This window comes from Apis dorsata, unplaced genomic scaffold (assembly GCF_000469605.1).
Source record: "Apis dorsata unplaced genomic scaffold, Apis dorsata 1.3 scaffold_220, whole genome shotgun sequence".
NCBI lineage: Eukaryota > Metazoa > Arthropoda > Insecta > Hymenoptera > Apidae > Apis > Apis dorsata.
In genome coordinates this window covers 509,766-524,222 of record NW_006263502.1, presented here as the reverse complement: position 1 = coordinate 524,222, position 14,457 = coordinate 509,766, and the positions used below count along the sequence as shown (strand labels likewise).

The 14,457-nt window shown below is 41.9% G+C and overlaps 1 protein-coding gene and 1 long non-coding RNA gene across 3 annotated transcripts in view; both read right to left on the bottom strand.

Annotated features, from left to right (window-relative positions):
• Window positions 1-10,451, bottom strand: part of LOC116185581 — a 23,985-nt gene extending 13,534 nt beyond the window's left edge. The window contains exon 1 of the long non-coding RNA XR_004150434.1: window positions 10,167-10,451. This is a non-coding gene — a long non-coding RNA (uncharacterized LOC116185581). The remainder of the gene's footprint in view (window positions 1-10,166) is intronic.
• The window catches only part of LOC102676282 (protein slit), a 483,130-nt gene extending 468,679 nt beyond the window's left edge, over window positions 1-14,451 (bottom strand). For both annotated transcript variants that reach the window (XM_006615266.1, XM_031510283.1), the window contains exon 1: window positions 14,220-14,451. In XM_006615266.1, coding sequence (XP_006615329.1) covers window positions 14,220-14,347 — 128 coding nt within the window. In that variant the 5' untranslated portion in view covers window positions 14,348-14,451. The remainder of the gene's footprint in view (window positions 1-14,219) is intronic.
• Window positions 14,452-14,457: the final 6 nt, after the last annotated feature.

Sequence of the window (14,457 nt, the reverse complement as noted above, 5' to 3'; positions counted from 1 at the left end):
TATTAAAAAAAAAAAAAAAAAAAAGGAAAAATCGTATCCTACATTTATATACGTGAAATAAAATCAACTCTTTTGGTATCAGAAAAAAAAATTCATTTCTGTGCTCCGTGCGAATGTGTATTCGACAAAGCTTCAAGTTATTTTATATTTGAATAAAAATATTTGACGTAACTGGATTCTTTGCAATTGGAAAATCGAACGTTTATTTTACAATTTGGCGAATTTATTTTAACAAAAACGATAAACGAAGCGATTGAGAAAGTCGTTCTCAATTCGTGTAATTTATTCCAACAACTTTGGTAATATAACGTGTCTAAACCTACTATTAGTTACTTATTACAGCGGTAAGTAAATTAGTTTTTCTTTCGATAAATTATTTGTCACGTGATAATCAGATTGTACATTATACACACAAAACGAACCACGTGGCTACTCTAATTATTTCTTAATCTTTTTCTCGAAAAAAATAATAATTAAAATAATTATTAAGTTAAATAGTTACGCCTTGTACGAATTCAAAACCTTTACAAAAAAAAAGAAAAGAAAAAAGAAAAAGAAGAGAGAACGAAGAATTTGTTCGTAATCGTTAAATTAAAATTCAAAAAAAATTTCAAAGAAGCGAGATTCGATCCGGAGGACGGGTTAGCATAAACGAGAAGGGGCCAACTTTCCCCCCCCCCAAACTAAGTAAGAAACTTTTCTTTCAACTCCATACTCATGATCGCTGTCTCGAGATCTACTTAAGTACACAATATCTCCTCTCCTCGAAATACCCGCCTGTATCCAGTTCCCCGAAGCCTGTCCAAATCGTTCTTTCCCCGACAGTCGAAAGGAAAGAAAAGAAAGGAAGAAAAAATTTCGACAAATTCCTCTCCCCCTGACAAACTGTCAAAAAAACATTACTATCAAACACCGTTCGAGTTAGCCTTCGTCGATTCGTTTCCAGTTTCGAAAAAAAAAAAAGAGAGAGAGAGAGAAAGAGAAGAAAAAACGACGAGACGAGATCCGCCCGGAAAGCCGCCTCTCTCGCGAGGACCGGGCGGATCTCTTGTTTTGACAGACGCCAAAGATATATACGTTTTGTATTTTGTTTGCCCGCCCTCTCGATGCTTCCCACTTCCCTTTCATTCCTCGCCCTCTCCTCCTCCTCCTCCTCCTCCTCTTCCTGCCCTGTCATCCTCTGCCGTTCGATCCTCTAATATCGTCGCCGTGGTCGTCGCGCGTGCCCTTATTTTCTTCTTCCTCTGCCGCCCGCATAAATCTTATTCGCGTCGCGGGCCTCGAATACTCGCTCGACGGCGATTCCACTCGCCTCGAAAAATAAAGGAACGACAACACGTCGGTTAAAACATCGCGATGAGAAGACGTTGAAATCTCGAGGAAACCGGAACCACTCTTCCGCTCGAGATTTTAAGATACGATGATTCTTCCGTTGGATTAATGGGCGAGATTTGGATGGTTGGCAGCTCTTTAACGTCCGTGTTTCTCATCCTTCGGCGAAGGATCTCGTCGAATTTTCGTATATTTAGTTAAATGGTTGGTGGGTTTTCGTTCTTCGTCTCTTGATGGGATTTCAAGACTTGTCCTTAAAATAGAGATGTGTATGCTCGTGGGAACAATGCGAAGAGAATTTTATATTACTTATTTCGGAGAATTTACCGTGTCACTTATTTCGTGTAATATTTTTGCAAAAACGTAACGTTCTTCCTTCCTCGTATGCATTGGAAATTGCTGAACGTTTTTTATTATATATCAAAGAACGAACGAAAATAAAATTCTGGGACTTCGCGAGACGAGGAAGAAACAGAGCCTCTAACGATCTTCGACTCGCTTCGAGAGCGGGGACAATGAAGGATTTCAAAAGTCTTTTAAATACCGACCGATAAATACAAAGAAGCTGCCCCGTATATTATAGTAACGAGAGAAGGAACGAGCCGTGGTCCAATAAGAAAAGAAAAAAAGGGAAACGTTCTTGTCGCCTGACAAAGGAGAGCTTCGAGAAGAGGTTTCGAGGTACAAAGAGCGATCGTGCGGCGTAATCGTGGCTCGTTTCAGGGGTCAACAGTTCTCATTCGATCGATCTCGAAATTCCCTTCCCCCTGCACTCCCCCCTCTCCCCTCGTGTCAACCTGGTCAAATTCACACGGTGGATATCCCTCCCTCCCCCCAGGTGCTCGTGGCACTCGTGTTGATTCGCGCGAATAATAATAATAATAATAATAATAGCACCTGGAACCTTTCGAGCGTGGAATCTCGCGCGGCGAACCGCGGGCGGTCTTCATTGTCCGAAAAATGTGGAGCACCGGCCGAAGAAATCGGGAAAACGGGGGCAATATAAATGTTAATGGTGTCAGGTATGGAGGGAAGGGGGGAGAGAAATAATTTAAACGTTCGGCCTGGAAGACGAAGACGGTGGTGAAAAAGGCAGGAAAAACGGATATGGAAATGTTCCTTTCCACGACTCTCTTAAACGTTTCTCGACCCCTTTTTCTTTTCCTATAAAGACTTTTTCTTTCTTTTTTCAGAGGATGTAGAGAGGATCTTCTTTATCCCAAGTTTTGCACCAGGTTCCAGTAGCTTGATGCGATTAATAATGGAATAATGGAACTATTGGAAGCGTGGTAGGTTGTTCAATTTAAAAAAATTATGATCGAATCCTATTTCGATCTTTTATAAATTTTCTCCGAAATTACGAACAGAATGAAATTTTTACCCCCGTCTCGATTTCCAAATTTCTCAATAATTTTCGTATTTCGAATCTCAAGTACAGCCGATTAAACCGTTAGAGCGCTCGAAAATTCGTCTGGTATCGAAAAACTTGCTCTTAAACTCGCTTGAACCGCGTGTTCATCCGTGTGGCGTGTTCCATGTAACCCGGCAACGTAATAAATTTCGAAGCAACCGCAACATTTTCGCCTCGCGCATACGTGGCCTTCGCCGGCCCCCGCGGAAAAAACGATTCCCTCCCTCGCCAAAAATCCCTCCTCCTCCTTCTCGGCACTTACGATCTTTTGAAAGTCGCGTCCGTCCACCCCCGCGCGCGCCTCTTTCATTTGCATGAAACGAGTGATTCATGCGCGTCGAGGCGGACGCCCCCCCGGGGTCGAGGACAAGGGCCGAAAGTCCAGGGGCGGTGAAAACCGCGATGTTCTACATCATCTACCTACCCTGCCTACCTCTTTCCACGGTTATTTACGCTCCTCTGCCGGGATGATTCCGGATACGGAGGGGAGGGAGGGATCCATCCGTTCGAGGAGGAACGGCCCACCTCTCGCGACACGCGCCGCGCGCCAAAACTTACGATCAAAGGGGCCTCGCTGCGCGGATTTATCTCCGAGTTGGAGAACGACGTTGGTGCCTCGTCCACGGTTTCGTAAAGGCGGTATGTATTTACTCTTCTCGAGTGAATTTCGAGGGCGTAGTCCTTAACCGTCTCGTCGATAAGTCGGGATTCTTGGTCTTTCTCTATTCTTGTGCCAGGCGGGGTCCAAGTGGATGGATTTCTGAGTCGTGGGAATGACTCGTTCTTTCTTTCTTCGAAACGAGTTTGAAGATTCGCGAGCAAATTCTGAAATTCTTCCATCGAAAGAGCAAGATATTTATCTTCCTGATTCGTTGGGTCTTCTAATCGAATATTAAAAATTCTTTTCCTCCACTTTGTGAATCTCTTTAAAAGGGGAGTAAATTTCCAAAAGAAAGTTTCAAACACGATTTCCTAAATAATCGAATCCCGAAGGAAAACCTTCTCCAAATCTTCGTTCCCTCTCCCGAACAATCGCCTTCTCTCCGCTTCCGCCGCGGATCCTCCTCTATCCGCGCGGATTACGATTACGTATTATATATATATATACCCTTAACGGACCGCCAAAGAACAGATCGGCGTAATGGGCGAGTTTCGTGGGCCCGAGTTTACGTGAAATCGGCGATAAATCAGAATTAGGGGGGGAGAGGGTTCACGGGTGGCGGGGCACGGGTCGATTTAGTGAAAGGACGTCGATCGAGGAGCATAAGGGCGCCTCTGTCAGCGGACAAATCTCCGTTTAGAGGGGCCATTGTCAGAGGATTACGCGGCCATGCGGAGAGGGAAGGGGGCGCGAGCGCGGAACCCGTTTCACCGTCGTCCAGATTTCGGATTTTCAATTGGAGGGGGGGGGGGGAACCTGTTGAAGGGTGGCGGAACGGTTAGAGCGGCACATTTTACGAGATTATCGGCCGGGGCTAATCCGGGGGAAACGTTAACGACAGCCCAAACACCGGCCCCGGAAAATGTTTCCGCTCGGTCGCACCATGATGTTTCGTTTCGATCGTTGGATAACCTGGATGTTCGTGTGTTCGTCTTTGTGCTCGAAAGGAGTGGTTGTAATATACACAAATTGGTACGAGAATGATGGCGCAACGAATGCTGAATCGTGAATTTTTTAAGCACGATTAGAAACAATTGAGGAAAGCAATTCCCCTTTATTAATCACCCTTTCCACCGGATGATTAATCAGGCAAAAGTTTTACACGTACGTTGAAACATATATCTTTCCTATTTTATCAACTACCCCAACGAAACGATATCGGGTGGGGGAGGAATCATGAATTATACATGGTCCACTTTTTTATCTCGCGTACACGACGACGATATTCATATTTCATTAAGCGTATCTGTTCATCTCCCTAGATTCTTCGCCTCGGCCACGACTCGGCACAACTCATCCTCGAGAACACCCTCCGATGTGACCCTCGCAACCACCGTTCCTCCGCTCTTCCTCCTGTCACGGCCGCCACGTTGGCTCGTAAACAACGAAAAAATCCTCCTCCCTGTCCTCCCCCACCCCCTTTCAGCCACCGAATGATATCGGTGTCCATCGCGGCACGCGTGTTTCGCATCGTGCGTCCAAACGGCCGAATCGATGAAATGAGCAGATAAAAAAGGGGACGCAGAGCCACGCCGCGATCGGGCGTGATTTTAAAACGTGCCCCCGCATAAAAGGGGGCATGGACGCGGGTAAACGCTGAATAATTCCGCGAAAAATTCGGAAATTTCGGCGGCCGATGCGCGGTCACGCGTCCATGCTTGCCACCTGGCCGGCGATGCTCCATTAATACCGCAGGGCCCTGCGTATTCCTCTGCGAAGAGAGCGGTCCCGTGCTCCCGGCGGGTGTCCATTGTGCGTAGAGAAAAAAGGGAAGAAGGGGTGGGATGCGAATAAACGCTGTGCGACTTCCTTCCTTCAGGGACCGCTCTTCTCTTTTTCTCTGACCGCACGCGTTCTTTTGTTAAGATAAATTTGGAATAATTTTCCTCTGAAGAGGAAAATTGAAAGCAGAAGCCGTGTGGTAACTTAACGCTTAAGAAAGGAGAGTCCTAAAGGAAGAGGGTAAAAATTGAAAAATAATGTCGATAGAGGAAGCTCGATGGAATATAGAAAAAATTAGAATATAGAGAAGAAAAAAAGGATAGGACCTACCTACTCGGTTGACGATATTTCAAAGAAATCCCGACGACTTTAAAACTTCCCGTAACGTGAAAAAATGCGGCCCTCCCCTCCTGCACCCCCTCCAGTTCGGTCACGATAATTCTTTGTTTGACTCTCTCGCGCACTCTCACGTCGAGAAAAAAACCATTAATTTCAGCATCGGAATAGAGCGGGGCCAGAGGCTCAGGTAGAAAATCGTGCGGGCCAGACATATCGACACCCTTTCCTGAATTCCAATGGAGGCTACCGCGACCGTCTAATGGAAGTTTTCGCCGGGTCTCTCTCGATGAAAGTGCACTCGTAGGTATGCTCCAAACAGACAACAATAAAAGAAAACCCCGACTGGGCGGGGGTGTTGCGCTAGACGGTGTACAGAGGCTTCCTTCTCTCTTGTGTTGCGGGGAGAACGCGTCGTACACAGGATTCCAGGCGATTTCGCGAATCGATCGGCGAGAGACAACGAGCGAGCCTTCGAGAAAGAGGAGGAGGAACGTCGTGTATCGTGGCATTTTTACACGATATATATCGGATTATTTATGAGAAAATTCGTGAGACGTGTTCGAATAAAATATATTTAACGTGTATATCTCGAGAAACGCGTGTCGGCCATTTTGAAACACGCGTCGTGTTTCGAGACGGTTATAAAAGATTTACGAGAGTTTCGGGATTCTTTGATGAACGGACGGGGAAGGGTTGTTGTTTCGATGGTCTTATGGGGTACGCGCTGCATATGCACGAGCATTGCAATTATCTTGATTCTCTCTTTGCCTCTACAGTTGCTCTTGCATTGCTCCACTCTCTGCCCCTAACTTCGACGAACAGAGGCAAACTTCCTCTTTGATTCTATCGTATATACTCTGTACTTTAGCGCGTACCGAGCACTACGCAACCGTTGTAGCGTGCATCTTCTCGTGTCTGAAACTTCTGTTGGATTGCCGGGGATCCACTCGTTCGGAATAGATTCACGTGTGCTGAACAGACTTCCGGTATCTTTCGCAGTTTCTAAAGTCTTTGCAAGTCGGGGGTGTTCGTATAATATTCGAATAATTTATTCCACTCTGTCTTTTAAATATAAATCGATATTTCTTCCCGTACAAAATTATCTATTTCCTTAAATATTATTCCTGAAATTCCTTAAAATGATAAAATTAAGAATTTTTCTTAAGAAGAGTGGAATCGATGGATTCGAGACGATTTAATAATACGTATATTTAACGTGGCGTGAATAATTTTTAATTTATATTCCATAACCACCGATTATCCGGTCGATTATTCCTCGCTGTCATTACACACGTTCTTCAAAGAGAAACCACGCAAACCTTCTCATTAAGATTTACCTTTGACGAAATGCAGTTCGGAATTTTGCCAGCAAGCAAATTCGAAGCCACTTTTGCCTCGAATCTGACGTAATTTTGGTACGTCGAGATACCTTCCTGCAGAATTTGCACAAAGACCTTAATCGCTAATTTCAATACGCTTTCGATTCTCGAGAAAGGGGTTTAATCTTCGAAATAAATTGCGTCACGATGAATCGATACGTACAATAAAAATGATTTTATCGTTACCCCAATGGATTCAAAATTTATCTCGCGTATGCAAAACACGCGAATTCGTATTTTGACACAAAGGCGTTCCACTTTAAAAATCCAAAGATATTTCAAAAGAAAAATCTTCCACCCAAGCTGAGCATCTTAATCACCTCCCCGGGAACAGATCTAGCCAACAGAAATGATACTAATTACGAGACGCTTAATCGGTCGTAATTGTTGTTTGAGCAGTGATTAATCGTCCTTTGGTGGTGCACACGCTCAGAGGCTACGTTACGCGCGACAGCTCGCCGTGTTATTATAAATAATAATGCTAATCATCGCGCGGACGCGCCGTTTATCATCGACTTAATTATAGATCGGTGAATTAATTAATTATAACCTGTCCGTGGTTGTAATCCCGCGAGGCCAAAGATTCAACCGAGTTGACGGGCTTTGAAAAATATATTTTTCGACGTTCACCAGGAGCAAGAGGCGAAATCGTAGAGAGAGATCGACACTTATCGACGCGATTTCACGCACGGAACACGATAATTACACGATTCGCGCGGAGACGATTTGAACGAGTTTGATCAAACATATCTATCCTGTCTTCCTTAGCTTGGGGCTCTCCTAGTCGACCAACTGGTTTCCAATAACTTATATTGTACTTTTTAATGCGTACTATTGCTGTACGGATAATTTTTAACAATGGACACCTAATGTAAAATGAATGTAATTTTTCATTACGAAGAGAATATTTATTACTCCAATAAAAAAAGAAAAAAGTGACTCGCGTATAAAAATCAAAAATAACATCGCCACGAGTTCTATCCAAAGAAATTTTAATCTTTCCTAAAACCAATAATAAAAACCAACTCTCTAAACAATTTCTCGAAAATCGATCTAACATCTCTTTCTAAATCAACCCAATCAAAAAGAAAGACAAAAGGAAGAATCGCGAACTCGAAGCGGAAAGAAAGAAACGAGTCCATCCAAAGGAGGCGAGGGAAATCTAAGACGAAACGACACGATTAGACAACGTATCGTTGGGGCGCGTGCACGGAATTCGAATTCCACGGGGAGGGTGGCACGGACAAAACACGTTGGCTAAACGAACCGCCGTCCGCGAGACTCGAAGGCGGTGTAAAATATTTGCGGTTAGCCGACCGTTCCTCCGGTTCTGCGGCAACCGAATGCAGCAACGGCTCGGTATACAACCTCCGCGCGTATTATGCATGACTGGAGGGAAATAGCTGCGAGATGAAAACCGCTGTACGGATGATTCACAATTCCTTGGCTCCTTGGCGATTAGACGCTATCGAGCCGATCACCCCCCATCTCTCGTTTCGATAAATATTTTTGGCGGGTTTTTTTTAAAAATCAAACGATCTAGAAATTTAGCACCGAAAGGTTCAAATAAAATAATCTCTCTACGTGCCTTTCTTTACTGAAAAACTGAACGACGGGACTCATCGAAAAGCAATTCGTGTGGAAAAATTAAATAAATAACCGGATAAAATAAGAAACAAATTCTATCCCCAACGAAAACACCAGTGAAACTGAATCGCGAGGGGTATCGAAACTAGGAGAGAAAAACACGAAGAGATCCAATGGAATTCGGCGGTGAAATGTGACGAAACGACAGTTGTCGAGCGACAAAAAAAAAAGAGAGAAGGAAAGAGAGAAAGAAAAAAAGGAAACACGCACAAAAAGAAGGAGAAAAAAAACATCTGCCTCCGTTTTCCGCGTGTTTTTCGCGGGTTTTCGGAAGGGATGTTGGCAGTTTCACGCCGCGCGACCAAGCACTGTGCGGGCTACCGCGTTCGCACTCGAGGAATCCGCGATGCCGCAGTGGCCCCTCGATTTCACGTGTCGCCAACCACGGGACATCGCGACGAAAAAAATTTAATTACAATTCCGCCTGATGAGGGTGGAGGGTGGAGAGAGAATGGAAGCAAGGGGTGGAAGGAAAAGGAAGGAAAAGAAATCGGCGGACGTTCGAGATCGTTCGTTCGCCCCCACCTCCCCACATCCCCACCTCCCGCTGTCGCCGTGTCAGGAGGTGGAAGGATAATCGAGGCGCGCCTTCCTCCTTTGAACCTGCTTAAATCGGATTAACTTGGATCATTAGCTTGCTTATCGGCTCTGATGAATTTTATTAAGCCTCCTCGCGAGAAGGATCTTCAACCGGATGAAGGTTTCAGACGGGGGGAGGAAGGGAGGGATGAACGTTTTAATTTTTTAACCCGTTACCATGCTACGCAACTTATTTTTAAAGTACCTTTTGCATGATTCGCTTATCTCGAGGATAAAGGGAACGTTTATTCGTTATTCATTTTTCATATAGATGAACGTTATATAAGATTGAGATAGAAACGAGAGGGGGAGGTATTAAATGTAAGAGAAAAATGTAAAGAAATAAATCCTCGAAAATTACATTTCGATTGTTGAAATAATGATTTCTTAAGAAATGAATAACGTTCGCTCGATTAACAACAGGTTAATGGAATTTTCGGAATTTTATAGAAAGAAAAATCGATCTTTAGGGTACGTACACGTGGAACGTTGGATATTCACGAAGGGGCGAAAAAATGTGTAGAGAAGATGCGTTCGAAGAGGAAATGTAGGCCGACGACTCGTAGACGTTACTTGGAAAAACATGGAGCTTCCTCAAACACTTAACTCGGGATGTTACGATTGTTTTCAGAGAGACGTGCTACTGTTTGCACAGCCTAATCGAAAAATCATAAGCAGTTCCCTCGTGGCACTCCCTCGTTTCGAGGGGGAAAGGGGTTGTGTTTTTAGCGGGAAAGATTTAGGAGGAACCGATACTCGATTTGCTGCTGTTTGCTCGACGGATGTTTCATAAAATGAATCTTCGAGAAGAACGAGCAATCTTTGGATAACTGTGATTAACTGTGCGTGGAAGGAATGATTCTTAATTATCGAGAGTTATGTAAATTTTATAAATGATTCGTTTAAATTGAAAATTTTATTCAATTGAAGAAATCTTTCTAATTTTACAAACTGAAGATATATATATATTTTGATGACAAGATAGTATAATTATTTTCCAATGCTTTTATTAAGCATCTCTAAAGATAAAATTTATCCAACATTGATGTGAAGATTCATTTTATTCGAAATGATTTAGGATAGTTCGAATTATAACGATTTGTATAATTTGGTTTGATTTGGGTCTAAAATTAGATTAGCAATATCGAGTTTAACAATTGAGATAATTGAAATATTCGACAAACACTTTTCATTTCGTCACGTTACGAGTTCCTTCTGCTTATGATCGATTAAACGTCTGTCCGCTTCGCTATTTTCGGAATAACTGGCAATCTGCCCGTGGTGGGGATAACGTGGCTTCGTATAAACAAACTCGAACTTGTGTATAGTTATCGTTTGTAAACTTTCTTAACCGATGGGGATTCCGATACATTAAACGAATTTAATATATACATTTAATATATACATATACAAGAGAAATATATACATTCATATCGTCACTCATTTGTCTAAAATTTATTTAAATATTTCATACATAAAACACGAAACAGAAATATAAAATAAAAAATGTTTGTTTCTATAATTTAACTTTTGTTAAATAGTTTTATAAAATATTTATAAATAATTGATTCATCCAAAAATTTTTCCTCGACTTTTTTTCAAAGATCAATCGACGAATCTCATAATACATTGTTCATAAACGTTGAAATTTCTATGATGCATCAGTGACGATCGAATGAACAATAGATACCGCCAAAAAAATTTCTTTAAAAATATATCAAACAGATCCAATAACACCATCGGGATATTGGAAAATGAAACGAAATTCAAACGAATCTAACCGAGGTAACCGAAGTGAGGAATCGAACGAACGAGGATCGAAAGCAAATTGCAAAGATCCGGTTTGAAAATTTGGTGACCGGCAATCGATGCACCCGTGTGCACAACGCGAAACTGTTTAACTGTCCGCAAAATCGCAGATTTAGACGGGGGCTAACGAATAGCCAGATCCCTAATTATCTTGACATCGACCGGATGTGAGAGAACGGGGTAGAAATTCTTGGAGAAAAGACAAAGGACCGAAGTTAATTAATCTTTGTGATTTGGAAATCGCGTCCAAATTCGATTTTTTTTTGCCACGTATATTGTCACGTGCTTTGATGAGAAGAAATTACAATTATAATTTTTCATTTTCTCGAAAGTTTCGTTTCGTAAAAGAAATACGATCGCAATACGAAATACTTGATACTATCTTTTTTCTTGTAAAAGGGAGGAATGAATTTGTAACTCAATGAATCGGATAAGACGTTCATTAACAAAATTGCACGGATACAAGCAGAGATAAATATTCTTGTTGTTTGAAAAGAAATCATAAAGGATCAATCGAAGAATTGTGAAACACGATACGATCAGATTTGCTCGAATGGAACATTAAATTTATTAGCGAGAATTTAAAAAAAAAAAAAGAAGAAGAAGAAGTAGATGTATAGATGTATTTTTATAGAATTAATGATGTGGCTACTATGTGTACAGCGAAATTAAAATAACGACCGGTATATTTCCGGAGTGGAAATAAGAGAAACACGTTAATGACTTTCTAAAATGTATTCAATGGTTCGACATGCTTTTATAAATGAGATAATCTTTAATGTTCTTTCATGCTTGATTTACTGTCTGACGTTATCTATACATGTGATCTTTCACTGTTTGAGCAATATAAAACGTTGATTAGAGAACGCTGTACACATGAGATCATGTTAAAAAAAAAAAGAATGATTCTATATCACTTTATATATTCTTTTTCTTTTTTTTTAATCCGTTTTTGAATTGTCTTTCTTTGTTTTAACCCAAGTCCTTTGAAAAGATTAGAACTTTACTTCGTTGAAAAATTATTATTATATATTATATTTTCTATAAGATGAAAATATTACGATTATTGTAAATTTTAAAACCTAAATTTTCTAAAATGAAAATTAGAAAGAATCCTTTCACAAATAACGAAGAGAAGAAGAAATAAATCGCCATCGATCGTACGCTAATCGCGATGTCCCTCGGTATCGATCGACGATATATTAATCGTATGCCGATCAATCGTCATTAATGAACATCTGTTACATCAGGTTGATCGTTAACTCAAAGCAGAAGGAAAAGAAAGAAAGCAACAACGAGGCAAGAAGCCACGCTCTCGTTTGATAGATCATTTCGCTGCTTGTCGTTTTATCCATTTACCAACACTAGGCCCATTCTTCCAACACAACCACGCTCCCCCGAGTACACGTATACGTAACACGTCTAATTCATAACCATCAATTACTCGACAGCGTCGCAAAAGATCGATACCGACGAGAGAGAACTCCTCGAGAACTTCTCGAGGATTCTTAAGCGTTATCAATGGGCGCCTCCACTATGATCCTCCACTTCCGCCTTTAATCATTTTCGGATAGAATTTTATTGAATTAAAGAAACGATAATTCGATAATCCCTTGGCCCTTGGATTTCGAAAAATCGATACTTTTCTTTTTTTTCTTTTTTTTTGAAAAAACTACTCGATCGATTTTGTTCCGACGACGGGATATAAAATAATTTTCGGGAAATCGTGGACACGTCTCTTCTTCTCATCGATGAAACCTCCTCGAGTTTCTTCGTGGATTCTTCGTGACGTTTTATTCCACCGCGCTTCGGCCGCGTTGTAACGCGTTTTATCGCGCTCGTTGCGTTCTTTATTGCGCCACTCGGGCCACCGAGGAAATGCAAAACTATTAAACCGGTGTTCCTACCGCGTGGCCACATCTCCGAGGAAATATGCACGCCGCTTAACGACCGATCGTTCAATCCTCCTCTTCCACGGGCTCCTTTTTTTCCCTCTCTCTCTTTCTCTCTCTCTCTCTTTTACCCTTCTCGCGCATCGAAAGCAATTTCGTTTAAATTACCGCATTTCTTGCGCGATAAATTCGATCCAAGAGACAAATGGGAGAGGTTGTCGAAATGTAATCCGTTAGTTGTAAAGGGTCGTCCGAATTAAGGCGGTCAATCGGTAATTAAATTGGAATAAAGAATCATTTCGAACGGTTTATCTTCAACGAAGGTCGAATCGCGGGATCGAATCCAATTTTTCTTGGATTTTTTTTTTTCCTTTTTTTCTTCATTAACTCGAGTTCTATCAAATTTTTAAAATCGAGTCTTCGATAATGAATCTTCGCTGGAACGGTATCCACGCCTTTTATTAAAGGAAATCCATCCAATTGGATTTCTAATTTCACGAGGAGAAGACTAATAATAATAATAATAATAATAGTAATAGTAATAATATCGCGTCCCACGATTAAAATCATAAATTGGAGTTTTTTTAACATTAAAACAAAGGGAGGTGAAATGATGGTTGAAAGGATTATTGAGATGATCCTATGATATATCTTGGAAAAATAATCGAAGGAATCGTCGATGAAAGGCTAGCGATAACAGGAATGGTTACGGAGAGGGGGGAGGGCTCGATTATCGCGAGTATGTGGCACATCGTTCTTTTCCAATCGACTAATGCAACCCCGACAAAAGAGAGTTTCGCGGATAATTTTCAGGTTAAGTGGGCCGGAACAGCCCCATTTTTCTGAATGCTTCGACGATCAACCGCGCTACTTGCTCCCGGTTATTGCACCGTTGTCAATATGTCCGCCTGCCTTTTAATTTATCTCGTGGGCGGCAGGGTGGATTAGGAGTTCGATAAAGCGTCTATTTTGAAGATTACGGTTGAAAGGGTTGCTCGAAAGATGGGCAATTTATCTGAGATAATCGACTTGTCCCGTTAAATTTTCAAGGAAAATTTATCGCGAGCGAGGCTTTGATCTTCGTTACGACAAATATCGCTTTCCGATTCTCGATAACATTTCAAGTTTTATCGTCGCTCGAATAGTTTCTCCTTCTCTCTCTAACGAACGAATAAAATGCGTGCACAGATTCAAACGTGTGCACATCAAAGAGAAAGAAGGGGATAAAATAGAATTCTCATAATTACGTATTATTCGTAAACTTTTCTTTAAAAACCAGATGTTTTTCTGTTAAAAAAAGAAAAAATGAAACTAACTAGAAGAGGATCGATCGTGCAAAGATAAAGATAAAGCTACTTTCGAAAATTGGAAAAGGTGCGTCAAATCCTTTATCGCAAAAAAAAAAAGAAAAAGAAAAAAGCAAGAAAGATAAAAATATAAAGACTCACAGTTTTTCAGCGACGAGAAACGTGACCAGGTCCCCGGGAATCTGCGTGAGGCCACGATGAGAGCAGTCGACCTCCTGTCCGGTACACGTGCACAACCACGGGCATCTTGCACTGTTCATGTCCTCCATCGCACCCGACAAACTTCCGAGGCCGAAGCTACCGAGGGCGGTACCGTGAGAGGCGCCACCGCCCAGCACGGACAATATCAGCAAGAGTCCCCAGGCGCAGACCACGGAAC